This window comes from Acomys russatus, chromosome 17, assembly GCF_903995435.1.
Source record: "Acomys russatus chromosome 17, mAcoRus1.1, whole genome shotgun sequence".
NCBI classification, from domain to species: domain Eukaryota; kingdom Metazoa; phylum Chordata; class Mammalia; order Rodentia; family Muridae; genus Acomys; species Acomys russatus.
In genome coordinates this window covers 51871612-51899361 of record NC_067153.1, presented here as the reverse complement: position 1 = coordinate 51899361, position 27750 = coordinate 51871612, and the positions used below count along the sequence as shown (strand labels likewise).

Here is a 27750-nt window from a genome sequence, read left to right as displayed (position 1 = left end):
TAAAAAAAAAAAAAAAAGTCACCTGCCTCGCACGGAATAGGGGTCTGTGCTGACAGCAGACTAAAGAAAGACCCTCCCTACCACCAGTCTGCAGCAGGATTGTTTCCTGGGTACTCAATGTGTGCTCAAAACAACAGCGTGGATGGAGAGGCTGTTACAACGGCTGCAGCAATGTCCCAAGAGGATCCTGAGCTCCTTACTGGCTGTATCTATGTTTACAAGCTATAAAGTTCTGGAGTGCCAAGAGTTAGTTGTCTCCCATGCCCAGGGACATACAGCCGGAACCTGAGGTGGGAGGCCAAGGAGCCTGACAACTCAGCCAACGCTCTGGCTGACAACTGGGAGGAACTGAGGCTGGGTACCTGCTAGCCCACTGGTCAGCTGCATCCAGAAGGGAGGAGCTGGCATGCTTGCCGGGGAGCCTGAGGCCCACACAACGATGTCTGGGGCTACAGGCTCTAGCAGTCAGCCCTAGGGAAAGACCATCCAGGAAGAGCGAGGGCAGACAGATCAGAGTAAGTGTGGGAAGGCTCATGTCGCAGAAAGGCAGCAACAGACACCCCAGATGAAGCAGGACAGGGCTGTTGCTCTGGGGACCCTGTGACAAACAGGAGCCCACACAGCACCAGCTGGAGGGATATCGAGGGGTAAACATGCTACAGAAAGCTTCCTTTGCCAGAGGTAGGGGCTAGGTGCGGGCCAGGTGCAGGACAAGCCTGCGCTAAACAGTTACAAGGCAGGTGAGGCAGAAAATAAAGGTGCCAGGGGGGTTGCCTGGAGTGCTCGGGAGAGCCGAAAGCAGTTAGAACTGCATTCTAACTAGCTGCCCTTCTCCACCACCGCCCCCTCCCCCACTTAGAGAAATCCTCACTGTCAGCCCATGAAGAGCCCTCCCATATACACGCCTGTGCTTTTTACACACACTGGCCTCTGTGCGGCATTTGCCCTACAATCCCCAGGAAACTTCTGCTTGCCCCATTATTCTAAGTGTAAATGCTAATGTTCCTGCGTGGTGTCTGGACCAGTCTCCATTTATATGTATACCTTGACACCCACATTGTAACTGTAGACATGTCACCTTCTAACTGAGACCCAGGCCCAGCTTATAGTAAGCAGGAATCCCAGGATGGGTAACAAGCACAATCAGAGTTTGGCTAGCTGGTTTGGCTTAAAAATGAATAGGAGTTAGTATAAGCAGGGCAGCTGTGTGATGCTGGGAAAGCCATTTTAACCCTCAAGTAGAATAACTGATTGTCCCCTCTCCCAATATGGTTGCCGTAGATATTAAATGACCCAGTGTGCATACAAGCACCTCAAGACTAGCCTGTAACTGGGCTGAGCAGGAGTGTACTCTAATGTGGGAAAGATGGGGAGGGGCTATGTGGACAAGCGGACGGACACATGGGTCAATATGTCAAGAAGACTAAATGCCTGGAAAACACCAAGTAGACAGGGCTTGTTAGAGATCAGAACAGATAACCAAGTGTGGAGTACAGTGGCAGCCGGGGAAAGACAAACCTCCACTGTGTGACAGTGGAGAAGGAAAGGAGGCCGAGGACGCAGCCTTGAGTTGACCTACATTTGGATAGGCTGAACGAACGCAGCCAAGAAAGGAGGAGAAAGCAAGAAACTCACCCCCAAGATACTAGCAAAAAACAAAGAACAAACAATCAAATGCCAACTGGGGCCAGTGAAGAGAAAGGCCAGTAGTGTCTGCCAGGGGGAAATTCCCTGAGGCTACTGCTGACCCTAGCGGGAGCAGCTTCACTCTGGCTATAGAGAGACCCAGCTACTTCAAATTCATGAGCATATGGGGGTGAGAGCGATCTCGGGTGACCTTTCGGATCTGACCATGAAGAGACGGGGAGAGGATGCTACCTGGAGTGATGGAGCAGGTTCAAGGAGAGACTAATTTTAGGCTGAGAGACTAGACCTGCACTCTGGCCAACAAGACGGGAGCGAGCTGTGCTGGTGACAATTGTTATCTGTGCAAGGCAGAAGTGACGGACGGGCAGAAAAGGACTAAGGGGTATCCATGGGTGGGAGAGTGGCAGACTGGGAAAAGAATTTCAAAGGTGTCTTCCCACGGCACATCTCTGGGTAGAAGAGCAGACTTGGACCCATAAACAAAATGGTGTCCTTGAACTTCGGCAGAGAGAGTTGGGGTCCTGCAACCCTGAATCCACCCACCCCAGCCCAGCCATCCCTAACCCCAAGCGGTCCCTCAGCCCAGCCATACCTACAGATTTGGTCCGTGGAATCCCCTTCCGCAGAGAGCCCGGCAGCTTCTCTGGGCCCGGGAGGCCCTGGCGCTCAAACAATGACTGTGGGGGTCAGGGAGGAACATGGAAGTTCCAGGGCTCTGGAGCACCCAGTTCTCCATCCAGCCCCACCCATCCTAAGCTAGACCAGGACACCCCAAAGGCACTGGTACCCCGTGCTCAAGTTGGGGCCTGCACTGTATGGGTAGTGAAATGAACACAGAATAAAAAGTAAGCACAGACCCTGGGCATAGTCTGAAAAGAGAGGGAGAAAGAATCCAGGGGTGCCCAGTGGGTTATGAATGCCTTCTGAACCGAGGTGCGCTGTACCATAAGCTCAGCCAACTTATGGATCCTTGTAGTCCCAGAGGAACACAGAATCTGACTAAGGTCAGAGACACTAAAAGCTGCAACCATAGAAGGGAGCTGAACTGCGGCCGTTCTACGGGCTGAGATGGTTCCCAAATGTCTCCCAGGGAGGCCACGGAGAGCTCCCCCTCCTCTGGAGAAAGGATCCAAATAAAGAACTCTTACCTCAAAAGAGAGGCGCATGACCCTCTGATCCCCAGGCCCGGACCTGACCATCCCAGAGCCCTGGCCCAAGGCTGGCTTACGCTGATCTCGGCAGGGGTAATCCTCCGGCTGGTCGGCCGCTGCTTGACCGTGGCTGCCCTGGAGTCAGCATCTGCAATGTCTGGCCTCAGTGTCGGCTCCGCAGCAACTGCCAGGATCTCATCCAACTTCTCTGCACAACCAAAGAGGTGCCACGTCAGCCCCAGGGCCGCCTTGGCCTCACTACCACACCCACCAATGCCAGCATCAAGGCACTAGCAGGGCCGATACACCCTAACCCACCCCGAGGTCTCTCAGTTCCTGAGACCCTAGATTTTACATCCCATCAATGACCCCTCAGACTCCAAGACCCAGTTCCTGTACCAGCCAAGCTCTGTCCTGAAGAAGACCCTGGGTATCTCTGTGATCGTTTGGAATGATGACAATGACCGACCACAGGAGGGCAGACCACTCAGATCCATTTCCCTCACTTTCTCACCTCTCCCTTTTGCCCAGTGCCTTTTCTCAACACAGGGACAGATACTAACGAGACGCTAAATGGGTGAATAAGATGGTAACCAAGGAATGAACAGTCAGAGGGGCAGTATTTCCTAGGAACAAAATGGGCTGAGGAACCTAAGAGTTATTCAATACAAGATAGGAGGACACAGCTCCTTCCTCCTCGCTCACCCTGAAAGGCAGATCCAATGGGGCGGGAGGTAAGGAAAGAAGAGAAATAGGTGTCATGTGGAAAGGAATCTCCTTTCTGAAAGCCTACCCAAACTCCTCAGACTTCAGATCCTTTTAAGGGTGATGCCTAAAAAGGGCTTGGTTGAGAGGCACCAGGGGGCCCTGGGCATAGCCTTGTCACATCCGTTATAAAATGAAAAGCTTTGTGTAGTCATTTTTTTTTTTATTATTAAAGTTACTGTTTTTAAAATGGGACTTTGGGGGGCTGTGGAGATGGTTCCGTGAGTAAAGTTCTTGCTGCACAGCATGAAGACCTGAGTTCAGACTCCCAACACCCACATAAAAAGCTGAGCATGAGAGCATATGCCTGTAACCGCAGCACTAGGAAGCAGAGACAGATGAGTCCTACGGACTCACTGGGGGGCCAGTCTAGTCAACATGGGAAGGCCTGGATTCAGTGAGAGAACCTGTCTCAAAGAGTAAGATGGAGACCGATCAAGGAAGACACTCAGGAGGTAGACCTCTGACCTGTGTGCATGCATGGACAGGCGCACACACACACGTGTACACACACACACACACACACACACACACACACACACACGTACTTAAACACACCACACACTCCCCTCAAAAGAAAAAGTGGTACTTTTGCTTATCCAAAAAAAGAAAAAAAGATGTACAGAATCCAGCGTGGCAGCACACAGTGTATGATGGCACCGTTGTCAACCTGACACAGAATTCAATCACCTAGGAGACCAGCCTCCAGACACACCTCGGGGGGTGGGGGGGGAGTTATCCTGACTATGTTAACTGATGTGGGAAGGCCCACCCTAAAATCCAGTGGCACCATTTTCTGAGCTTAAAAAGGAAAAAAAAACAAAACAAAACTGAGCTTAGCAAGAATGTTCACGTCTTCATCACGCTCCCCAAATTGGCAAGCAAATAAGCCCTTCCTTCCTCAACCTTTTTACCTCACTGTCCTCTACCATGGCAGCGGGAACCATAGCTGAACACCCCCTCTCCCCGTAACCCCATTCTGTGGGGTCAGACTGAACTACCAGGGGAACCGGTTCCAGAAGGAGGAAGGGTTCTGGAAACCTTTAAAGTGTCTAAAGGCTGTCTGAGGTGGTTACATAACCCTTTTCAGGTCCACTCAGGGTCAGTGCTCAGGTATACTCTAGAGGTCAGAGGTGGTGCTTTTGTCTGCCTGGCTGCTGCACTAACCTTCTCACTCGGCAGCCTCAGGCTCCGCCTGTCCCCAGACTATATTCAACTCTTGAAGGTTGGGCCCACCGTCAGGGGACGCCTGTCCTAGACACCTTTCCACTTAAAGCGCCACTGCTGAAGAACCTCTCCGGTCAGCCTGGAGATCTCCTATTCTTTGCAAACCCACCCTCCAGCTGCTCACCAGCACCTACTGTTTCTATGTGACTTAACAGTTGCTGTGTAGAGGAAAGAGAACTCCTGAGGCTATCATATTAAGTAGCATATCGAGACCCCCACCCCCACCTCACCTTGTACACTGACTCTACAGATGGCTACCTCTAAAAGCTGGTGCCTTCACCTAACAGAACAGTCATAAACCACATCTATGCCATATAGGTCTAAGGGAAATTAGCACAAAGAAGCCCACAACCATGCTGGCCAATGTACACCATGCTGGCCAACGAAGACCAGGCTGGGCGATGCAGACACTGAGGACACAGCCAGGACATTTACCTTAATGTCCCCAACAATTCGTGGGTTCCTCAGAAAGAGAATACACTGTCCAGTTTCTGCCCTGACGACACAGTACTTTGCCAGCAAAACACACTCCCACTGGAGAGAAATTTGTAGGGCACAATCATGACGTCCAGCACCACCAGGTAACAGCACAGGAGCAGCACAGGAGCTACAGACGCAAAAGGCCTTCTGACTTGTCTTTGTAAGTGAGATGAGTAACTTGCTTTTGAAGTGTGAAAACGTTACCCTGGCCAAGCCCTTGGTGATATACAGTATGTGCCCAAGTTTTACATGGGCTACCATAGCAACCACAATATCCTATCATTGTCCTCCTGTTTTCCCAGGAACAAAAAATGATGCAAAAAGAGCACTGCCCCAAACCACAGGCCCTTACACCATCCAGAAACTGCAGAAGTAGACAGAAGGAAAAGGAGAAGTCCATGACACAGTAGCGACGTTTCCTACCAAGGCACACTGTCACCTGAGCCACGGACTTAAGAGAATGTGTGAAGAGAATCCAAAAGTACCCATTCAAAGAGATGCAAGCAGCTTACACACGAAGTTTAACAAAGCAACTGTTTAGGGTTGTGTTGCAAAAGTATTGAGGCCAAACAAGAATTATTTCCACAAGGAAGAATTTAAGAATTCTATATATGGGCGGGGGGGGGGGGGCTGGAGAGATGGCTCAGTGGTTAAGAACATTGCCTGCACTTCCAAAGGACCTGAGTTCAATTCCCAGCACTCACATGGCAGCTTACAACTGTCTGTAACTCCAAAATCTGACACCCTCACACCAATGCACATAAATTATTTAAATTAAATAAAATTTTAAGAATTCTATATATGAAAAATCGAATACTTTTCCCCAACATAAATCCACAACAAAATTAGAAAAACATAATCCTAAATTATTTTAGATATTTTTTTTTAAATGGAATAAAAATCCCTTATGAACCGAGTATAGGCATTCCCGCCAGCCTTGCAAGGGGCCATCTGGATGCAGGGTAGAGTGTGTTGGGAACCCAGGCAGGGTTGAAAAGAAGAGCCTGCAGAAGTGACAAATCAGCCATTTGTCTGGAAGAAAGGCATGATGACCACAGCCTAGCATCCTGGGAGCCCTACGACTACAGAGCTAGAATACAGATCTTAGGGAAACTGGGGAGCGGGAGCTTGAGAGCTAAGGAGAGTCTTTCTGCCCAGGCAAAGGCCAGTGCATCAGAGGTGGCAGGGGTGGGGGGTGAGTGCGTAAATCCGCACGCCCTGGGCTGTGGGAGTATCTGAGCCTGACTCCTGTCCACTCAAAAGGCAGAGGATGCAGCAGAAGCCAAGGAAGACTTCCACAGATGCTAGACCTCACTACCCAGCCTACACCCTGGTGTCTCTGGCCCCACATGGACACCATGTCCCCTGCAGCCATGCTGGACACACAAGTCACAAGAGAAAGAGTTTCAGAGGACACAGGGGTGGACCCCGAAGAGTGGGACAGTGAAGTCAACAGCCTGGGGGTTTCTGAGTGGGGGAAGTCCAGCTCCCTTCCCATCAGATTCAAACCCCTACCTGAAACAGCTCTGCTCTGGGCTCAATTCTACAACTCACAAGCGTGATGTTGGCTTAGGCAAAGGAAAGAACACAAGATAAAGCACAGGGCAGAGCCAAACACCCGGATACAAGCATCCCAGTACAGCCCAGGCACCTGGCTCCCCTAAGCTCTGTGGCCTGACCCTCACAGACCATCCCCTCCCCAATTCCAGGCCACGACACTTGCAGGGGCCCCCACCAAAAGTTCTCCCACCTCCTCCCCACCAGAGTCTCTTCATAGGTCTCAAACACACACACCCAACCCAGCTCATCTGGATCCACAAGGGCTATGGCTGCACTCCCTAGTAATCCCAACGATACCCCTAGGAACCCTTCATGTATCCTTCCAAGGTCCTTCACCGTGTCCCTACCAGATCCCTAAGCAGGAACAGGAGAGTGTGCCAGATCCCAGACCACTCTGGCTTGGACTGCAGCCCTTGGTAAAGACAGGCAAGCCAGGCCTATAAATACGACAGCGGAACTTACCCCCTTTTCTTCTCCGAATGGAAGCTTAGAATCGAAAAACAGAGCAAAGGGAGTTAAGGGGAAGATTTTAGTGCACGGAACCTGGGCCATTCTGTACGATGGTTTCTGCACCTTGCTTCCCCCCACCCCCCGCCGCCCCCACCTCCTCAACAACCGGGCCCCACAGGTCTTTTCCCCACCTATACCTCGTCAAACCAGGAGCACAAGCCTACCAACACTCTAAATCTCTGGAAGAAAACAAGCAAAAGCAAGAATATACACTGTGTGCACGTGTACACTCACATGCATGCACATACACACACACACAAACGTGCACATGTGCGCACACGGAGATGTGCACAATTAAGCTGTACTTGGGGCAGCCAAGTATTTGTTCAGAACAAAGATGTAACTATAAAAAAAAAATAAAGGTCAGAGTCCACTATTAACCAAGGTGGTCACCTATGAGCCTTCTGTACTGAGATTTTTTTTTTCTTTTCTTTTCTTTTTTTTTGGTTTGGTTTGCTTTTACAGTACTGCAGATGGAACTCAGGGCCTGAAACATGATGGGCAAGCACTCCACCACTGATAATGCACCTCCATATCCCAAAGCAGGTTTGTAGCAGCAAGCAGGATACATATTTGTTAAAAAAAAAAAAAAAAAAAAAAAAGAAAACCAAAAAACTCTAGACTAAGGCAATAGTAGGGACCTGCCCTGACCTCTTATCACAAAAAGAAGAACCCAGAAATTAAGGGAGGTCTGTCTTAATTTCACCTAAATGAATGAATAAGACCACCTGGCCACACTAGGTCCCTGACATGGGACTCCATTAACCCATGTCCCTGATTCAAGCTGAGCTTGTGTATACCTGGTAAAGGAGCCCCAGGCTAGAAAGAGAGAGAAGATGGGGTCTCTGTGCTTCTACCCTCTCCTCCCCCCACCCCCCTCTCATTTTTATGTACATTGGTGTGAGGTTATCAGAGCCATTGGAACAGGAATGACAGACAGTTGTGAGCTGCCATGTGGATGCTGGGAATTGAACCCGGGTCCTTTGGAAGAGCAGACAGTGCTCTTAACCACTGAAGCCATCTCTCCAGGCCCCCTCTCCCATCTCTTAGGAACAACCCTTTTTTTTTTTTTTTTTTTTTTTTTTAGGATACAGTCCTGCAACCTAGGCCAGACTGACCTTGAACTCACTCTGTAGACCAGACAGGCTCAGAACTCAACAGCAATCCTCCTGCCTCAACCTCCTAAGTGGCAGGTGTGTGCGACACAACGAGATTCTCCCACTGATTTCTGCCACACGCCGCCACTTTCATTGTATGTAATTAGCTTCTTTAACTTGGGTCAGCCTCTGCTCACTCCCTTAGGTCCCAGGGACCGTTCCCTCTTCTTTCTCCAACATTGCCTTGTCCCATCCCCTACACAGCACAAGCCTCAACCCTGGCACCTACCCACCCCCACCCCACCTCAACTCAACGTATCTTATTTCTACCTTTCAAAGACACAAAACACGTGGGAACGCATGCCTGCAATCCCAGAACTCCATTAGGCATCGGCAGTTCAACAGCACCTAGAGAACGCAGAATACAGCTAGACTGCAGAACGATCCTGTCTCAAGCAAACAGAACAAGCACTGGCTTGTGGGATGTTCTGTTGGGTACTAGAACTCTACGTTGGTCCTGTCGTCCTCAAATCAGGCAGAACTCCCAGAAGGACCAGGTGACCTCCCAAATTGTCTTTGTGTCAGCGCAGCTTACTTCCGGAGCAGACAGGAGGATGCAATTCTTCTGCTCCCCATAGCCAGGAGGAGCTCTTCTTCCACTCTCACAGCGACGGACCGTCTCCAGGCTCAGGATAAATAACGCCTCTTTGTGAGAGGTAGGAAGGGCCCATCTGAGCCGGTTGCGGAGCAGCTTCTAGCAAGAGACTGCAGGACTATGCGCAAAGGTCCGATCGAATCCAGCTGTCTACAGTATTGGTTTATTGATCCGTGCACAAGTCTGTTCTCTATGGCTGACCTGGCTTAGTTTAGACCCTAGAGCCAGAAGTCTGCTGGTATCTCTGCTCACCCTAGTCAACAAGTTTGGCTAGGATGTGCAATTAGATGGGGAGGCATCTTCACCCCATTTTTTTTTTCACCATCTTCTGCTTTCCATCACAGCTGATGAAAGTCTGAAGTCAAACTATCACTCATTGCCAAGCCAGCTGGCTCCCTCTACTGGCTCTGGTATTTTTAAAGTTTTTTTTTTTTTTTTTTTTTTTTTTCCTGCTTGTCTATGGTATTCTAAAGTTTTACTCAGATAGCCCATATTTATTTGAGACATACTTCTTCAGACTGGAGGCTTACCTTTCTGCTTACTTTTGGGGGGGGGGTGTTTTTTTCAAGACAGGGTTTCTCTGTGTAGCCTTGGCTGTCCTGGACTCGCTTTGTAGACCAGGCTGGCCTCGAACTCACAGCGATCTGCCTGCCTCTGCCTCCGGAGTGCTGGGATTAATGGCATGCGCCACCACACCCAGCTTTCTCCTTACTTTTGGGAAATCCTTAGCCGTTCTATTATTTTCCTCTGGAATTCCTATCAAGTAGATCCTGAGGTCTCCTCACTGGTCCTCATGTCCACTAACTGGTCACTGGTGTCCACCTCATCAGCTTCTGTGGTCTCAGGTTGGTCTCGCTCACTGCTGTGTTTTTAAGTGAGTCCTATATACTGTGCATCCTAGCCACAGGCTCTTCTCTGTGCTGTTTGTTTGTTTGCTTCAATAAGGTTAAAAGTCTTTCCAAGCAAAGTTACTGTTGTTCCTCTTACCCTGTTAATTTCATTAATTCTACTAGTTTCTTGCGTTTATAATAATTATTGGGCTTCTCCCAGCATCCCTTGGTCCCTACCCGCTGCAGGCCATGGTTGGCATACCCTACACTCTACTCTGAACTTTCCAATCCAAGGCCAGGGGCTTCCTCTCCCCCTTCACTATATAATCCAGACATTTTGGTTCCTTTCTCTCTTCTGTCATATTCTCCGTCTGTCTGTCTGTCTGTCTGTCTGTCTGTCTCTCTCTCTCTCTGCCTTTCTTTCCCCCTTTCTCTCTTTCCCTCCCCCTTGCATGGCAGCTGAGACCTGCTCCAAATAAGCCACATCAATAAGGTTTATCAGTAACTGACACCTTTTACTTTACTATTATGTTCTTATTTCCAGTTCTTAAAAAAAAAAGTTTTGTTGTTGTTGGTGGTATTTTTTTTTTAAAGATTTCAATGGTTTTGTCTGCATGTATCAATGTGCACCATGCTCACACCTGGAGCCTCCACATGTGAGAGGGGTTGGATCCGCTAGAACTGGAGTTACAGATGGTTAAGAGCCTGGGAACCAAACCTGGGACCTCTGCAAGAGTGACAAGTGCTCCTGAGTGCTGAGCCACCATTCTAGCCCCTCTAGTCTCCTTAGGCTAAACCCAGTGGCAGTGGGTGCTCCTGGCTTTCCCAAGTCCACAGCACATCTTTTAGCCTTGTAGGAGCTTCAGAACACAGCACCCTTGACAACCTCTGGGCAGGGCATGGTGACACACACCTTTAGTCCCAGCACTCGGAAAGAAGAGGCAGGCAGATCTCTGTGAGTTCAAGGCCAGCCTGGTCTACAAAGAGAATCCAGGACAGCCTGGAGCCTGGGCTATAAGTGAAACCTTGTCTTGAAAAACAAAAAAAAAAAAAAAAAAGAAAGGAAAGGAAAGAAAGAAAGAAAAAAGAAAAAAGAACCTGGAGCACCAGTTTCCCATTTGTCTGGCTTTGATTTCCTACTTTTTATTTTTTTTTTTTTTTTTTTAAACCAGGAGGCTCCTCCTCTGTAATTGCTGCAGTTTTTGTTTATTTTTATCCAGTTTTATCATGGAAAATCCTGACCATGTCAGCCCCTTCCATCTTAGTAACTGTTTTCCAAACTAAACCAAACTTCAGCCAAGGTACCTGCTGGGAATGTGGCAGCTCAGCCTATGGCAAGGACATGGCCAGCACTGAGTCCATAAACAAAGGCAGGGATAGTTCTGCAAGGCAGGATAAGGGTTTCCTTTTATGACTGAAGTCAGGGGGAAAATCTGGGATTAAGACTGGGCTCAGACCACAGAAGAAAAGTGTGTATCCATCTGTCACAAGGATTGGCGTATGCCTATCACAAGACCATTGGCAGTTAGGATGCACCCACAATAAGGCTCTTAGCAGTCAAATATATTAGCACATGCCCACAATGACAATAAAATCACATACAGCAACATGCCTATGATGAAACTGGTAACAGTCCTATGTGTCAAGACTCGATCATGCATATAGGACGTACCTATGACGAGGCTGGTAAATGTCACATGTCAGGACATGGCTGTGAATATGAGACATGCCCATGACAAGGTTAACTGGCATATGTGTCAAAATATGTCACGCGTATGGGACGTGCCCATGACAAGGCTGGTAACTGCTATACTTGTCGTGATGTGGTGGTCATGTACAGGGGACATGTCCATGACGACGCCGGATGCTTTTATACGTGTCAGAACATCGTAGCCATGTACATGAGACAAGCCTGTAACAAGGCTGGTAACTACCATACATGTGCACATGCGGAGAGGCTGTGTTGTGCATACGGAGCACGGCCATAATAAAGCTGGCAACTGTCACACGTCAACATGGGGTCATGTATATCAGGACATGCCCACAATGAGGCTGCTCATAGTCAGCCTGGGACTGTATCCATCAAAGCCTGACATACTTTTGTCCGCCTCCAGCAGTTCACAAGGCCCCATCCCCTCTCTGCATTTAGAGGCGCTCTCGGTAGACTAACTTGGCAGATAAGTGAACAGGTACCAACCGAGTAAAATAAACACAAAGGTGACCCAGCTCATGCCCGGCAGACCCAGGAGCGGACTCGAGGTTGCTCTACCCCTGCTCTTTGCCAGCTAAGTTGAAGTGCAAGAGCCAAGTCTTAGTGGAAAAGCACAGAACCAAGGACAGCACTCACACACACGCATGCATGTGCATGCACACGGGCATGCTACAGGGCCAGACCTCATTCCCCAGCCATCTGTCCTCACTGTCCCAGCCCATCTCCATCTCCTCATGATGCCCTGAGTCCTCAGTCTCCTCACCTGCCATCCCATCCGTCACCCACAGCTACCCAGTTTCCCCATCACTCCAGTCCTACCCTAACTGCTAACCGGTCTCTGAGTCCCTCTGTTCTTCCTTCCTTCTACCAGTTCTTTCCCGAACTTTCCGTATCCACCCCACTTTGGCCAGCCCATCACAGACCACCCACCCCACCCGCCATCCACCTGCAATGCTCACCGAGTTCCTCGAGCTCAGCCGTCATGGACTTGGAGCGCAGGGTCAGCGTGGTACTGGGGGCCCTCTTTGGGGGTGGCGGGGCTGCAAAGAAGAGGGAGGCCTTGGCCCTCCTGTCTAGCAGCAGGCGGCGCGGTGTGGCCAGGTGCAAGTGCCACTTCCGCTCCACTGCCTGGATCTCCTCGTATTCCCTTGAAGACGAGTCACACTGTGCCAAGATTTTATTCAGGCTGCGGCTAGATGCAAACTTCTTCATGGCGTGAGAAGCTGAGGGAGCAGTGGAGCCAGGGCGGTTGGGCCCCTAGGGCCCTTAAGATGCCCAGGGCCAAGGCCTCAAATGGTAGTAAGAGCACCAGCAAACATTAGGGTGCTAGCTGGCTCGGATCCGAACATCCACCCTACGGGCTCCAAGGCCCCAGTGAGTGGGCACCACCCATGGGGGCTGGGTGGATCTCCTGCCAGACTACCTCCTTCTGCCTAAAGCACCCTAGGGCCAGGCATCACTGCTCTTGGTGAGACCACAGTGTGGCCTGGCAAGCCGCACACCTGGGCCGGGCCAGCGGCAAAGCCTCTTAGGCCCAGGCTGTGCCGCGTCTTTGGCGTCGGGCGCGGGGAGAAGACGCTTTTCCTCTTCCCTCAGGTGCCGCCTCCCCCTTCCCTGCACAATAAGCAGCAGCAGCAGCAGCGTCAACCTCACAGTTGCCATGACAACCCGGCCTCCAGGCAGCTGCTGGCGTCGGGAAGGAGGGCTCTGCCACACCAGGGCTGGGGGGGGGGGGGATTCATAGAAGGAGGGGACAGGGATCTGAGGAGGGGGAATCTAGGGTCAGGGGTCAGAGGTCTGGTCAGGGGTCAAGCATCTAACACCAAGGACTTGTGCAGCAAATAGTAAGGGTGTTTTTATCTCATCTCAGGCAGGAATGTGATGTCAGCAGTGTAGGATCCACAATGGGGAGAGGGATGTGGGCGTGAAGTCAAAGGGCTAGAGGGTCAAGTACCCAGGGTAGACTCCAGGAGGCCAGCAATCTGAGCCCTTACCTCTGCGCCGAGCACCATCCTCTTCTGGTTTCCTGGTCACAGACACGACCTTCATGACCAGGCGGTTGCCACCCTGACGTATGAGAGCCACCACTTGCTTGTGTCCGACCTTTACGACGTTCACTCCATTCACCTGGGATAGACAGGCGGCTAGGTAGTGTACCCAGGGGTCCACTCAGGTATGAGTCCCCCTCCCCTCGTGCTGGGCAGGGGTCAGGATGGGCCTCACCTCGATGAGGAAGTCCCCAGTCCGAAGCCCAGCCCTCCAGGCCACACCTTCCACATCTACAGACTCAAGGTATTGGAGTGCAGGGAAGGCAGGTGTGGGCGTAAACTCCTCAATGGGGGTCTCTGCTGCGGGGAGAGCAAGGTAAAAAGACACTCACAAGCACAGACCATGTCAGGGAGCTCCACGGAGCCACGGCAGCCAGCTCGAGGTAACTGACTACTAAGGCATAGCAACCTGGGCTGGGGTAGGCAGCAGGTGGGGACCCCCAAAGCCAGTCTACATCCCTCCGTGAAGTGCCCCCTCCCCATTTACCTTTACCAAAAAGATCTAAAGGAAATGGAAGGCTCTAAAAAGGGAAACGTACTACCTTGCACTGGGACATTCCAAACCAAGACATACAACCAAAGAGGAATGTGTTTTGAAGGGGGGGAGGGGCAATAAGGAGGGCACAGACAACATCACCAGCAACGCAGCACCCCCCCCCCCAAAATCCACACCCGTTACCTTTGGCTCCCCGGAGAACAAAGCCAAAGCCTTCATGGTCCCGTTTCTGCAGGATAGCCACCTTGTCGTCAATGACGTAATCACTGCCAGAGGAATGCAAGGTTGAGTGGGGGCAGTGCACAGGAAGCCCTGCAGGTCAAGCTGACCCTCCAGGGTCCCACACGCACAAGACAACTTGGAGTGGCAAAGACAGAGGTAGCTAACCACCTACTCCTTGCCATGCCTCCCACCCCCGTAGCCTGACCTCCCCTTTCATCGGATATAATAGGCCCAGCTAGTGTCACTGTGCGTCCACACTCCTGCCAGTACCTGTGTGAAGTAAGGCTGTCGTAGGAACCCACAGTGTAGTGGCGGAAAAGACGCTTCGTCCGGTCCTCTCGGGTTTCTGGAGGGAGCATCAAGGGCTAAGAAACGGTCACGGCCCACCACCCAGCTGAATTTCCCCCAACTGCGCTGATAAGCCTCTGTCCCGCACACTCGCAGGCCTAGATGGAAGTGGGGGTGGGATGGGGGCAAATCTTTAAACTCAGAGCCCAAAAGTGCTACGGTAAGAAAGCTCAGGTACCACACAAGGAATCTGGCCTCTGGGAGTTATGGCCCAAGGGGAAAAGCTGCCCTGTTCATCTTTCCCTAATTAACATCCCGCTAGACACAGAAAGCCATACAAAGCCAGGGTGCTCCCCTCTGCAAGCCTTAGACCTGAGAGTATGTGTGTGTCGACCTCATGGTCAGGCATAAAAGCTTTGTTGGTGCTTATGTGTGTCAAGTGAGAGCCACGTCTGTCATCTGTATCTAAGCCCAGTTTTAATGATGAAAAAAAAATTGTTTGTGTAACCCAGAGTGTGTACAAATGTTGAGCTCATGCACACGCAGGTGCCTGTACTATCAGCCCGTGTGCACCAGTGTGGAAGCACCACGGCATGTCCACTGAGTTCCTCACAACAAACAGGTTCGAAAATCCAAGGGATGAGGAAAGAGATTACAGAAAGCTGAGTGCCTACCCTGGCTGCACCTCCTGCTGAACCTCACTTAAAAGGTTCAATCTACAACCAGCCCTTAAGTTTCAGAATGGCTCCTCGGGCTCCCACTTGTAGTGCCTCAGAAGGCCTCAAGATGGCACCACCACTGTTTTCAATCCCATCCTTCCGCACCTCCCTCCTTAGTTCTCTCTAGCTGTAGCACTTCTCAAGACTTTCCCCCCCCCCCTCCCCCACTTCAACAACCATTCACTAAGCTTCTACTACCTACCAGGCAGGCACTGTTTATTTTAGGACGGAGCAAAGTCTCTGCCTCTGAGGAGTTAATAAGCTAATCTGGGAAATGGAATAAACAAGCAATAAATATAAAATGCTAGCTAACAGGAGAAAAGCAAGCAAGAGAAGGGTGTAAAAAGTACAGTTCTAGGGAGAGTAAAGGCTTCACCAGAAAGAAGAGCTGAACAAAGGTTCAGACAGTCCAGGAAGAACCCTGTAGGTATGAGGGCACAGGGCTTCTGGGGGTGAGGCAGCCCAGGCAAAGAAGGACAGGAACGTTGTGAAGCATACAGTAGGAGCAGAGCAAGGCACACTGACAGAAAATGAGATCAGAGGGAACCTATGGTTTTTTTGGTTTTGGTTTTGTTTTGGGGTTTTTTTTTGTTGTTGTTGTTGTTGTTGTTGTTGTTGTTTTGGTTTTTTTGGTTTTGTTTGGTTTTGTTTGGTTGGGTTTTTTTTTGTTTGTTTGTTTTGTTTTTGTTTGTTTTGTTTTGTTTTTTGTTTTTTTTGTTTGTTTGTTTTGTTTTGTTTTGTTTGGGGGGGTTAGGTTCTGTATTGTTTTCAGTTTTTTCTTTAATTTTACTTGTTTTTATTTTGTATTTCCCTGCATGTATATATGTGTGCCACGTGCATGCCTGGTGCATTCAGAGAGGCCCGAAGAGGGAGCTGGACTCTCAAGAGTGGGAGTTATAAATAACCATATAGGTGCTGGGCACCAGAGTTCGACAGCACCCTGCTTTGACTTTTTTTTTTTTCTTTTTCTTTTTCTTTTTTTTTTTGAGACAAGATTTCACTAGATACAGCCTGAGCCTTGAACTTGGGATATGTGCTAGGGTTACAGGCATGTGCTACCATATCCAGCAAAAAGATACTTTTTTTTTTAATGGCTTGTCTTCTCAGTAACTATGAGCTAAAGCAAAAGACCAGATGTAATTGCCCCTGTGGTCCCTGGCATGTAACAGATGGAACCACAACTGGCTAGGTGAGTGACGGGTGACTATAGGAAAGGACAGAAGATAACCCAAAAAGTAAATGTTTACATGAATGAATGGGTTGTTGAAGGTTTGGGGGAATATAGGGATGGTCCCAAAAATATATAGATACATGAGTAAATGGATGGATGGATGCGTGGATAGAAGGATGGATGGATGATGGATGATGATTTATGATTGATGGTATGATGTATGGATGAATGGTGGATTGATGGATATGGATGGATGATGCTGGATGATGGATGGATGGATGGATGATGATGGATGGATGGATGGATGGATGGATGATTGCTGGATGGATGGGATGATGATGGATGGAGATGGATGGAATGGATGGATGGATGATGGATGGATGGATGATGGATGGATGGATAATGGAGATGAGGATGGATGATGAATGGATGGATGATGGATGATGGATGGATGATGGATGGATGGATGGATTGTGGATGACGGATGACTGGATAGAAGGTGAATGGATGTGATGGATGGATAGATGGATGATGCATGGATGGATGGATGGATGGATGATGCATGGATGGATGGATAGACAGATGGATGATGGATGGATGGATGATGGATGGCTGATGGATGGATGGATTATGGATAGAAGGATGAATGGATGATGGATGGATGGATGAATAGACAGATGGATGGATGGATAGATGGATGATGCATGGATGGATAGATGGATGGATGGGATCTGTGGGTGGAAAAAGGGAAAGCTGGTGGACTGGGTAGGTTGCTGGATCAGTGGGTGAGTAAAAGAATGAGTAAGTGAGTTAAACAACAGATGGACACAGACAGGAATGGAGCAATGGTTAGATGACCTTTACATCTAATGACATGGCTATCAAGAAAAGTACTAAACCGGTCGAGGCGGTGCATACCTGTGATCCTAGCACTCAGGGAGGCGGAGGCAGAGGCAGGCCAATCTCTGTGAGTTCGAGGCCAGCCTGGTCTACAAAGTCAGTCCAGGACAGCCAAGGTTACACAGAAAAAAAAAAAAAAAAACTCTGACTCGAAAAACCAAAAGGAAAAGGAAAAGAAAAAGTACTAGTCCAGACTTTAGGTCCCAAGCACTTTGTGTGAGACTCTGAATAAGTTAACGGTTACAGCTAAACCTCTCTTTTCACAGTCGGAAATGTCATGTTGGGAGGCCACTAGGTTCTAGTAGCCTGTTATCAACTTGTTTACTTACTCCTTTCCATTTGTCCTATCCTGACTAAGTGACAAACGTGCACTTGCCACCCATTCCCAAGACTAGTGCAGGTGAAGCAACTGGGGCCTCAGATACCTCCGACTCTCCTGTATATCCTTGGCCCAGGCACATAGATGCCATGCTAGCTGAACCGTGTCTGGGAGCCCTGCAGTTGACAGGAAGCCTCCAGTTCCACCACACCACCGTCGTGACCTTGGCTCACCCTACTCACCTTTCTGCTCTGCCCTACCCAGATCTTAATCCTGACCCTAAAAGATATGCCCGGTGAAGCAGCCCTATCCTGGTCAGGTCCTATTTCAAAGCCTCTTGGTTTTAAACTGTTCACAACCAAACAAACAATTTATTATATAACACAAATTCATGTTCTGGTTTTATTAATCACACACAAGAAAGCCAGCTGAAAGTAATTTGCCCAGCACCAGCTCCCAAATGGAACATTCTAGAAAAGAGAAGACAGACAGTATGGGAAGGCATGTTAGGCCTTGAGACTCTTGCACTAACGGCCCTCAGCATCACCGACTCTCAGCATTCCTCAACCTGCTACAGTGCTGCAGGAAGCTAACCTCTCTGCTTGGTTAATGACCAGGAGGACCTGTGCCCTCCTTCGTTCCCACTCTGGTTCGTGAATCAGAGTTTGGGGGTAAGGGGCATTGTTGGAAGCAGGTTCTTGTTGCTAGGATGCTCTCAGCTCAGTGACAAAACCCAGCCTGAGGCCCAGGCAAGAAGTTCCGCTCGGAGCAGCAGGACGGGCACTGCAGCTGAGGTCAGAGGGAGCACACTGCTGCTCCTATCCAGCCACAGTAGGGCCCTCATCATATGTAATTCCCATCCACCTAGGTACCTTTAAAGCCCACTCCCCCGTGTCATCTATGGTAGCAGTGGCCCTGTTAAGGAGTCCTGTTAGTTGCTAGAAAGCTCCATGACTCTCATATCGGCTGCTCTGTGATCCTCTCCTTTTACTGTGACCTTGACACACCCTACACACCTCTCTGCTTTGCCCCTAAAATATCTGCTTGGTCAGCTCCTACTGCAAGACTATTCCTTACCTTGACCCCAAGGACAGACAACTAGGCTCACGCGCCCCGGTTCTGCCAATCCTCACAAAGCTAACTGCTTACACAGCAAAACAAAAAACAACAAACGTTCCTGCCCCTTGTGGCTCATGACATCCCAGACACGTCCTAGCCGCTGGCCCCACCCACCCCACCCCACCCCCAGGATTCCTAGGCTTACGTCCACAACTTCATTCATATAAAAATGCTAAAATCACGTCTGGCACGGCTCAAATGCAGAAACGGGCAATGGCTACAGTTCCAGAATACTGTGTTGGACCCCTATAAACATGAGGGACCCATCCACAAACTACACAGAGAATTCAACCTAAACACCACCTTTGCTCTGAAGCCCTCTTTGGCTTCCTCAGGCTAACTCTAACTCTGGATCTCCTACTCCTAATGGCCTAAGGCCCGAGGGGTACGCTTGCCATACCCACCGACAGCAAGCACAAAGTCCAGCTGGAGGCAAAACTGACAAACATCTGCTCCTCTTGGATTCTGGCTCCAACTCAAAACTCTTCTCCTTCCTCACCTTCAGAACAAGGGTCCAAATGTTCCTGGCTCCGCAGTTCTCAGAACCTCATCCCCATCTTCATGTGAAAGCGCGAGGCTAGCTCCGATTCAACAGGTGTGCAGCCCCTCCCCCTTGCCCTTTACTCTGAAACAAGGGCTTACCACTCTGAAATCATCTCCACCTGGATGCCGTGCTCTAACTCCCCGCAGGCAGTGAACAAGTGGAACTATTCCTCCCATACATCCAGCCACCAGTAAAGCCATCACGGCAGGGCAGGGGGTAAGCCAGGCAATGTAAGAAAGCCAGACACCTAGAGCTTCTGTATAACCTAGGCATCCACCGAGTCTGACACAGAACCAAGGTTCCTGGCCCCAAGTTTGTGACCTCCCCTGGGAAGCTGCCAACTCAGGGTAGAGGCCACAACCTAGGGTTGTACCTAGGTACAGAGAGAGAGAGAGAGACAAGTACCCTGATCCAGACATACCACTATAATCGCCCCCAGATCATCACTCGGGAGGAGTTCACTTGCCCTACCCACTCTGTGGGCTGGAAATAATATCATCGATCTTGTGGCCTCCCAAGGTATCTGAGGGCTCAATGACATATCACCAGCCCACACAGGGGACTCCAGAGGACTGGCCACTGTCTTCACCAGCACCTAACAGGATCAGCATTCAGCATTCAGCAAGGTTGGACCACCGTTGCTTGGCAGCCCTCACCTCACACCCTTGTAAGAACAAGGGCATCTTTCATCAGCTGCCCTTGGACCACACCAACCCCAGGATACCCTGAACCACTCCTTGGGGCCCAACTGGCCTCATTTCCTCTTAGCCGGCCCATGCCTCCTGCTCTGCCCACTTGGACAATCTGTCCACTTTGGAAAAACGCCTCTTTTTTTTTTTTCACATTGACCTCCTTACTTATGTGCCAGCCGTTCACGAATTGGGAGCTCCAAGAACCCAGTATTCCTGCGAAGACCGTGCCAGAGGGGTGGCTCAACCATCACAGGAGACCCATGCGCCAACATGCAGACAGAGGGGGTGGCCACGAGTGTGTACCTCCTGTTGGCACGGCAAAGTTTCTCCACGGTTTGTAAAATGTCAGGTTCACATGTGCATGTTCCTAGGTACATGTACGCTTGCCCACGGTGTTTATGTACCTTGAGTTTACTTGAGTTTATTTCTCAGTCTTAGTGAAATGTCCAGATGTGTTGCCAGGATAACCAAAGAGAGACTAGAACATATGCCCTCTGGGGGCTACCTGGGCAAAAAACTGGGGTCACTTACCATGCCGTGTATCATACTGTCGCATCTGCACTTCCTCCACACAGTCTGCTGGGAACCAGCCTGTACGGCCCTTCACGGTTCCCTCCCAGAAACCGCCCTCCCCAATGCTGAGCACTAGGGAAAGAAGCCAGACAGGTTGTCAGGGTAAAGGAGAGTGGCAGGACACCCACTTCCCTGCCACCTGAGGCTCAGGTTTTGCCCATGACCCAAACCCTTGCTCTCTTTCCAAGCCCATACCGTGCCACCGCCCCCCCCCCCCACCCACCCTCCTAGCATTTTCCCTGGGAAGATTCCGGGATCTGTAGAGAAGAGAACTGAACAGATGGCCTCAGCAAAGGATGGACATGTGGGAGACAGACAGACACAGATGGACACACTTGAAGAGGACAGAGGCAGAAGCAGGGACCGAACTCCTGCTCCTGCCCACAGTGACCACTTCCCCCAACGGTGGTAACTGACATCCACCCAAGAGTCAATGCCGAGAGCTCAGGGTCATTGCCAGGCGGCATGATGTACCAGGATCTTCACAACTACTTCCACCTCTCAGGCAGAGCGCCCATGGTAGGAACCCAGTAACGACAGAGAACCCCATGATGAAGGGGGAGCTTGTCTACCCAAAACAGGCAGCATCCATGGAAGAAATGTGCACTGCACACAGACAACCCCAACTGTTAGAGATCCCCCGCCCCCGGAAGATGGCAAGCCCCCCTCACCTGTATATCCCAAGGATCTCCAATGAAGGAGCCCCAGAAGTGACACAGGAACCCCACAAGACGTGGGAGCTCTGTAATTGGTTAGGGTCCTTCCAACACAAGGACCGAGTTGCCGTTGCCACCACTCGCCCCCCCCCCCCCCATCATAACAAGAACCGCCCCACAAGAACCAAACCTCTACCATGACAGCGCTAGAGCTTCATGCCAGCAGCCCATAAAAACCAGGGTCAGAAAAGAGACCCCGGCACAGCAGCTTGCTGTAATGACCTAGGGACACCCCAACCACAGAGACCCCAAAATGGCATGAATAAGGCCGCGTGCCCCGGGGGCCCGCCCCCCCACACACACACACACCCCGCCCGCGCCCCTCACCCTTCACGGCCTCGCCGCGGTGCAGCGGGATCTCGCCCTCGCCCTGCGGGCTGTGCGCCTTCACAGCGATGAACTTGCGGCCGGGGACGGCACTGTAAAGTTTCCGCTTCGGGCCCCGGGGCGGCGGCGCGGGGGGCGCGGGAGACGCCGGGCCGGGGCCGGGCGCGGGGCCGGATCCGCCGGGCCCGCTGGGGCTGTAGACGAACACGTAGGTGACGGACGCGATGCCGGGGGGCAGCGGGCACGCGAAGCCGGCGCCCGGGGCCTCCATGGCGCACGGCCCGGCCCCGCCGCCGGCCTCACCGCAACCGCCGCCGCAGCGCCCACCGCCCGCCCGCCGCCCGCCCGCCCGCCGGGGGCCCGGCCCGGGGCCGCTCCATGGGCCGCGCCGCCGCGCCCGGCCCGCTCCCGCCAGCGCACGAGCCGCGCCCGCTCAGGGCTCGGGGGCCGCGGGGCTGCGCTCCCGGGCGCGCCGGGCTCGCTCCATGCCACGGCCGCTCCGCGCCCCGCCTCCTCCGCCAGCTCCTCCCTCTGCGGGCGGCGGCGGCCGGCGCGCCCGGAGTCCGCGGTGCCCCCCGCAGACCCCACACGGACGGCTGGACTGAAACGACGAGGGCTAGGAGGTGGGCGCACGGGGGACGGCGGGCAGAACTGCCAGGTAGGAGCTGGCGAAGGGCTGGCACCGAGGCTTCGGGCACCAGGGAAGGGCAGGCGGGGCGCAGCGGTCTGGCCTCCCCACGCCCTGACCATCAACAGCATGCACTGGGCGCCCCAATTCTCGGGCCTCGGGGCTTGTCTCCTCTGGTCTTAGACACCTGCTCCTAGGACCATGTTCATTCTATGATGACCACCATCCCCATACCAGTTCTCAGGCTTAGGTATAGAGTCTGAGGGCTTGATCTTCCTTTCTATCCAAAAAACCTGTTTGGGTTCCCTAGTGCCCAGACAGGCCAAATTCACCTGCTCCGCCAATGACCAGGCTCCTCTGAGACTTAGAGATAAGCTACACTGCTCCCACCACCTAAACAATTGTAACCCTGCCCTTTTGGCCAGAGATTAAGTTACTCACTGGGCTTCCAATTTGCCCTTGTAGGCGCCACTGTGTGTGTGTGGGGGGGGGGGGGGGAGCAGAACCTGCAGACCATATTTCTGGGCTCCATGCCAAGCTCAGCCAACAGGGAGCAACAAGGAGCCACTGCAGTCCCGCCAGGGTCCATGAATACCACCGGATTTGTTTGTTTGTTTGTTTTTGTCTTAACAACTGGCAACCTCTGCCTGAGGGGTCACTTCCTTCTCAGTGCACCAACATGCTCTGCCACATCCTAACTGGCAGACCACCATCACACCAGGTAAGCAAGCCTCTTTAACCTGCATCACAACTCATCTTAAGTGCTTCTCAGCCCGAGCCCAGCTACCTCCTCAGAACCAATCAGCACCACTGCTGTCAGGAGAGTTGGTGGAGGAAGGGGATCCAGAGGCAAGCCGCACACATATGTACACACACGCACGTACATATATCTAGGGTTCCAGTCACCTAACAAATGCGGGGAAGAAATAATTCTGCCCTCCCAAAGAGCAGGTGAGCTACAGACCCCAGAGTAGGAGAGTTTATTCTGTGCCAGTTGCAAGTGTAAACAAACACAAATGCAAGGGACCAGTGGCAGACACACAGTTCCACTCACAAGCAGCCCTTCTGGCAAACTGCGACATCCTCCTAGAACGCAATTCTTTCAGCCACCAACCCATTCAATTCTTAGAAAACCCAAGGGGCGACGCAAAAGCGTCCTGGGAGAACTGTGGTTTGGAACCAAACAGACAACCCTGGGGTGGGGAGGGGGAGGGGGGGGGGGGGGGGGGGGGGAGCAGGGGGGGGGTCCAATATCTACAGCATGGAAATCAGGCCACTTAAGCAGGCAGAGGGCAAAAAGCCTCCAGTAGGCTACCTTCTTCTACCAAACACCTGTGCCCAGGTAAGCTGATTCCTACTGTCTGTGACTTTCAACAAGTCTCTGACCCAACCTGGCGGGGGTGGGGAGGGGGGGCGGGGGTGGGGAGGGGGGGCGGGGGGGGTAGGGGGGCAGAGGTCAGGACCCCAGCCTGAACAATGGTATTAACAGACACTAGCCTAAGTGTAGACGTTAACTGCGTGACCAGCATCTGGCTGCTCAGCCCAGTGGTACACCAGCCCAGAGGGCTGTGAGAGCCAGCTGACACTGTGAAAACAACACGCTGCTTATGTAACACTTCCATCCAGCAGGCTCCCAAACACCTTCTATATACCTGGCTCTGAAGAAACGGCAGAGAGAGAGAGAGAGAGAGCGCGCGCTCCTGACCTCAAGGGTGGGGGGAGTAGGGGGGAAGGAGGGGGAACTTAATGCTACAAACCAGTGGTTGGCATGGACAGGGCATGAGGGGCCAAGAAGACTACCCCTCACAGGCTCTCCAGAGGGCTTCTCAAAGGAACCACCTTACATTGTGCTGGGGAGGAGCCAGCACAGCAGACACCCTTAAGCCTACAGAGTTAAGAGACTCCATTCTATGCTGCCGACTCTTAAGCTACAGGGAAGTCAGTACTGCAAATATCCTAGTTTCTCGGGGTCCCCAGGACTCAGGAGGGAGGTTAAAAAGTACTGTAAGGATACAGGACTGAGCCAGGGTTGGGGGGGATGGGGGGGTGAGTGGCTGACTGTAACTCTCATCTGTAGGCTTTGAGCCTACACAGAGAGACATTTCTAACCATTTCTAACCAGCCACAAGCTGGACTATATACCCTCTCCACCCAAAACTCCCTCAGCTGCAGCTCTCCTCAGAGCGAGCAAGCCAAACCCCAACAGAAGTCAAAACCTCCACCCAGGGTCTCCACCTCAAGCCCCAGACCTTGACGACTGCACGGCACCCACAGGGACCACGAACTACCTTTCCCTTTCCCTGCCTTTCAGCTCTGGCTTGTCACAGTTCTCCATCCACCCTGACCCCTCCAGGCCCTCCCATGCCCTCCTACCTGATCTTGTTGTGGCTGCCCCTGGCCACTGAGGGGCCACCGGGGTCCTTTTCCTGCTCACCGTCCCTGTCACGGTGGTCTCTCTCCTCCTGAAGCCGCTGCAGCAGCAGTTGATGAGGGAGGCTTCTGAGAGTAGGCCCAGGAGAAGCTGCCGGCTGGGCGTCGCCTTTCAGGTTGATATCACTGGCTGAGCGCTGTAAGGGTCGAGGAGATGCCAAGCCACTCGGGCCAGCCAGACGACGTCGCTTTGCATAGCTGGGGGTTTCCCTGAATGGAACTAGAGTAGACGGGTGTGAGTAAGACTGGAGACTAATTGATTTTTTTTTTTTTTTTTGAGATTTTATAATCACATTTCTCCTTTCCTTCCCTCCAAACCATCCAATATTCAAGTTCATGGCCTCTTTTCATTGTTACTACATGCACATATGTATATACATATACATGCCTAAATATAACCTGCTCAGTACATATAATTAATTGGTTATTTCACAGCTGGCCATTTGTAATAGATCACCAGTTGGTGTCCTCTTCTCTAGGGAAGACTGTTTTTCTCCACTCCCAGCATGCCCCAGTTGCCTGCAGTTCTTTGTGTAGAGCAATTGATCTTTTTAAACTAAAAAACTGGGCTAGAAGATTAGTTATTAGTTCAGTTATTAAAGTGTTTCCTGTACAAAACTGAGGACCTGAGTTCAATCCCCAGCACTCACATTTAAAAAAAAAAAAGCCAGGTGATCTGGAGAGATGGCTTAGTGGTTAAGCGTGCCACCTGCTCTTCCAGAGGCCCTGAGTTCAATTCCCAGCAACGACATGGTGGATCACAACCATCTATAATGTGATCCGGTGCCCTCTTCTGCAGATAAAGTACTCATATACAATAAATAAGTAAATTTTTTTTAAAGCCAGGTATGTTGGCATGTACTTGTAATCCCAGCCTTGGGGGCGTGAAGACAGACAAATAGATCCCTGAGGCATGCTGCATAACAAAATCAGCAAGTCCTAAGCCCTAGTGAGAGACCCTGTCTCCAAAATCAAGGCGGGTAACTCAAAAAATACCCAAGGTTGACTTCTGGCTTCAACACACACATATACTCACCTACCTGCATATTATGGATTTACACATACATACACACCATCTAAAATGTGTTCTTGGATTGATCCCAGGAAATCAGAACAGTTAACACATTAGTGAAGTCGCCACTGGGCGACCACACGACCACATCATAGGCACGCTGCCTGCAACCCTAGCTTCACAGATAGAAGTTTGCTCCTCTTCTCAGCCAGCGGAGGGATACCCAGATCTGTTATCAGAGCTGCCCATTTTACAAGCTTCAGGATGAAGCAGGCTACCTGTGACAAATCTCATCAGACAACTGCTAATGTGAGACTACATACTACTGACTGTAGCCAGGGAAACTAAAAACTAAAAAGGCATTCGAGACCAGAGTCAATAAACATCCTAAAATGAATTAGTAATTATTTCAGGCTCTGCAAGCCACAGAGTCTCCATCACCATGTCCCAAACCCTGCCACAAATAGTATGTAAACCAATGGGTTCACCTATGTTCCAATAAAACTTTATTTTAAGAACAGATAACGAGATACTGAACTATATGTTGTTTAGGTCCAAAGGCATAAATATATTGAAAGTTAGAATAGTTTTGTTTGCTGTTTGGTTGGTTTGATTTGTTGTAAGACAGGGTCTTATTATGCAGCTCTGGCTGTCCTGGAACATGAGGCTGGCCTCAAACCCAGAGAGATCTGCCTGCCTTTGTTTCCCAAGAGGTGGGAATAAAGACCCCAATGCCTGCCTAAAGTTAGAATATTTAAAATAACAGCCGCAACAACAGCTCATGTAAATAGTAACCAAAAGGGTGGAATAGCCATATTAATATCAGACTAAATAAACTTTAAGAGAAACAAAATGTAAGCCTACGAAGATAGCTCATACAGTAAAGTGCTTGACATACAAGCTTGAAGACCTGAGTTCGAAACCCAGCACCCACATAAAGTGAGTGCCGCTGCATGTAGTTATCCCAGAGCTGAGGAGGCCAAGTCAGAAGATCCCTGGGGGGTCAGGGGGAGGCTCAGTGAACAGCCTGCCTAATCTATCAGCAAGCCATTCCAGGGGAAACCATGTCTTCAACAAGCAAGATTCAGGATGGTTGCCAAGGAACACCACTGGAAGTTGACCTCAGGCCTATATAGGCATGCAAACACACATGCAAACACACATGCACACACAAACACCCACACACAAAAAAAATTATAAAAGTTACAATAGTCAGAAAGATAGTAAGAAAGTCAATCCATCAAGAAGAGTAACAATTGTAAACATATACACACCAAAGAACATGTTAAATGGATACCACTTATTTAAATAAGAAACAGCAGTACTTTTTTTTCTTTTTTTCTTTTTTTTTTTTTTAGGAGACAGGGTTTCTCTGTGTAGCTTTAGCTGTCTTGGACTCACTTTGTAGACCAGGATGGCCTCAAAGTCATAGAGATCTACCTGCCTCTGCCTCTCTGAGCGCTGGGATTACAGGCATGCATCACTGCAACCAGCAACAACAGTACTTTTAAGTAGCAAACACCTGGGATGTAGTTCGGTGGTAGTTTGTCTAACATACTCAAGTGTCAAGTTCTACCCCCAGAATTAAAAGAGAGAGAGAGAGAGAGAGAGAGAGAGAGAGAGAGAGAGAGAGAGAGAGAGAAAAGTAGAAAGACCCAGCCATAGTATCACATATTTATAATCTGAGCACCAGGGAAGCAAAGGTAGGAAGGCACATGCAGGTTCAAAGCACCCAGTGCATCATAATGAGACTTTTTCTCAACAACAACAAAAGCATCACAGCACAGCATAGGCACAGTGGCTCACACCTTTGATCCCAGCACTGGAGGCATGGGCACTTGGATCTCCATGAGTTAGAAGCCAGCCTGGTTTACATAGTGAGTCCCAGAACAGTCAGGTTCATAGAGAAATGA

At 50.7% G+C, this 27750-nt stretch overlaps 1 protein-coding gene across 5 annotated transcripts in view; it reads right to left on the bottom strand.

Moving 5' to 3' along the window:
- Shank3 (SH3 and multiple ankyrin repeat domains 3) overlaps window positions 1-27750 on the bottom strand; it is a 60803-nt gene that overhangs the window by 13419 nt on the left and 19634 nt on the right. For 4 of the 5 annotated variants that reach the window (XM_051160213.1, XM_051160216.1, XM_051160217.1 and 1 more), the window contains exons 10-20: window positions 24769-25045; window positions 21768-21961; window positions 20683-20796; window positions 14670-14745; window positions 14361-14443; window positions 13857-13981; window positions 13628-13760; window positions 12593-12673; window positions 7293-7316; window positions 2876-3006; window positions 2240-2324 (exon numbers count right to left, since the gene is read on the bottom strand). In XM_051160213.1, the coding sequence (XP_051016170.1) occupies window positions 2240-2324; window positions 2876-3006; window positions 7293-7316; window positions 12593-12673; window positions 13628-13760; window positions 13857-13981; window positions 14361-14443; window positions 14670-14745; window positions 20683-20796; window positions 21768-21961; window positions 24769-25045 (1323 nt within the window). The remainder of the gene's footprint in view (window positions 1-2239; window positions 2325-2875; window positions 3007-7292; window positions 7317-12592; window positions 12674-13627; window positions 13761-13856; window positions 13982-14360; window positions 14444-14669; window positions 14746-20682; window positions 20797-21767; window positions 21962-24768; window positions 25046-27750) is intronic. The other variant, XM_051160214.1, reaches the window with a different exon arrangement.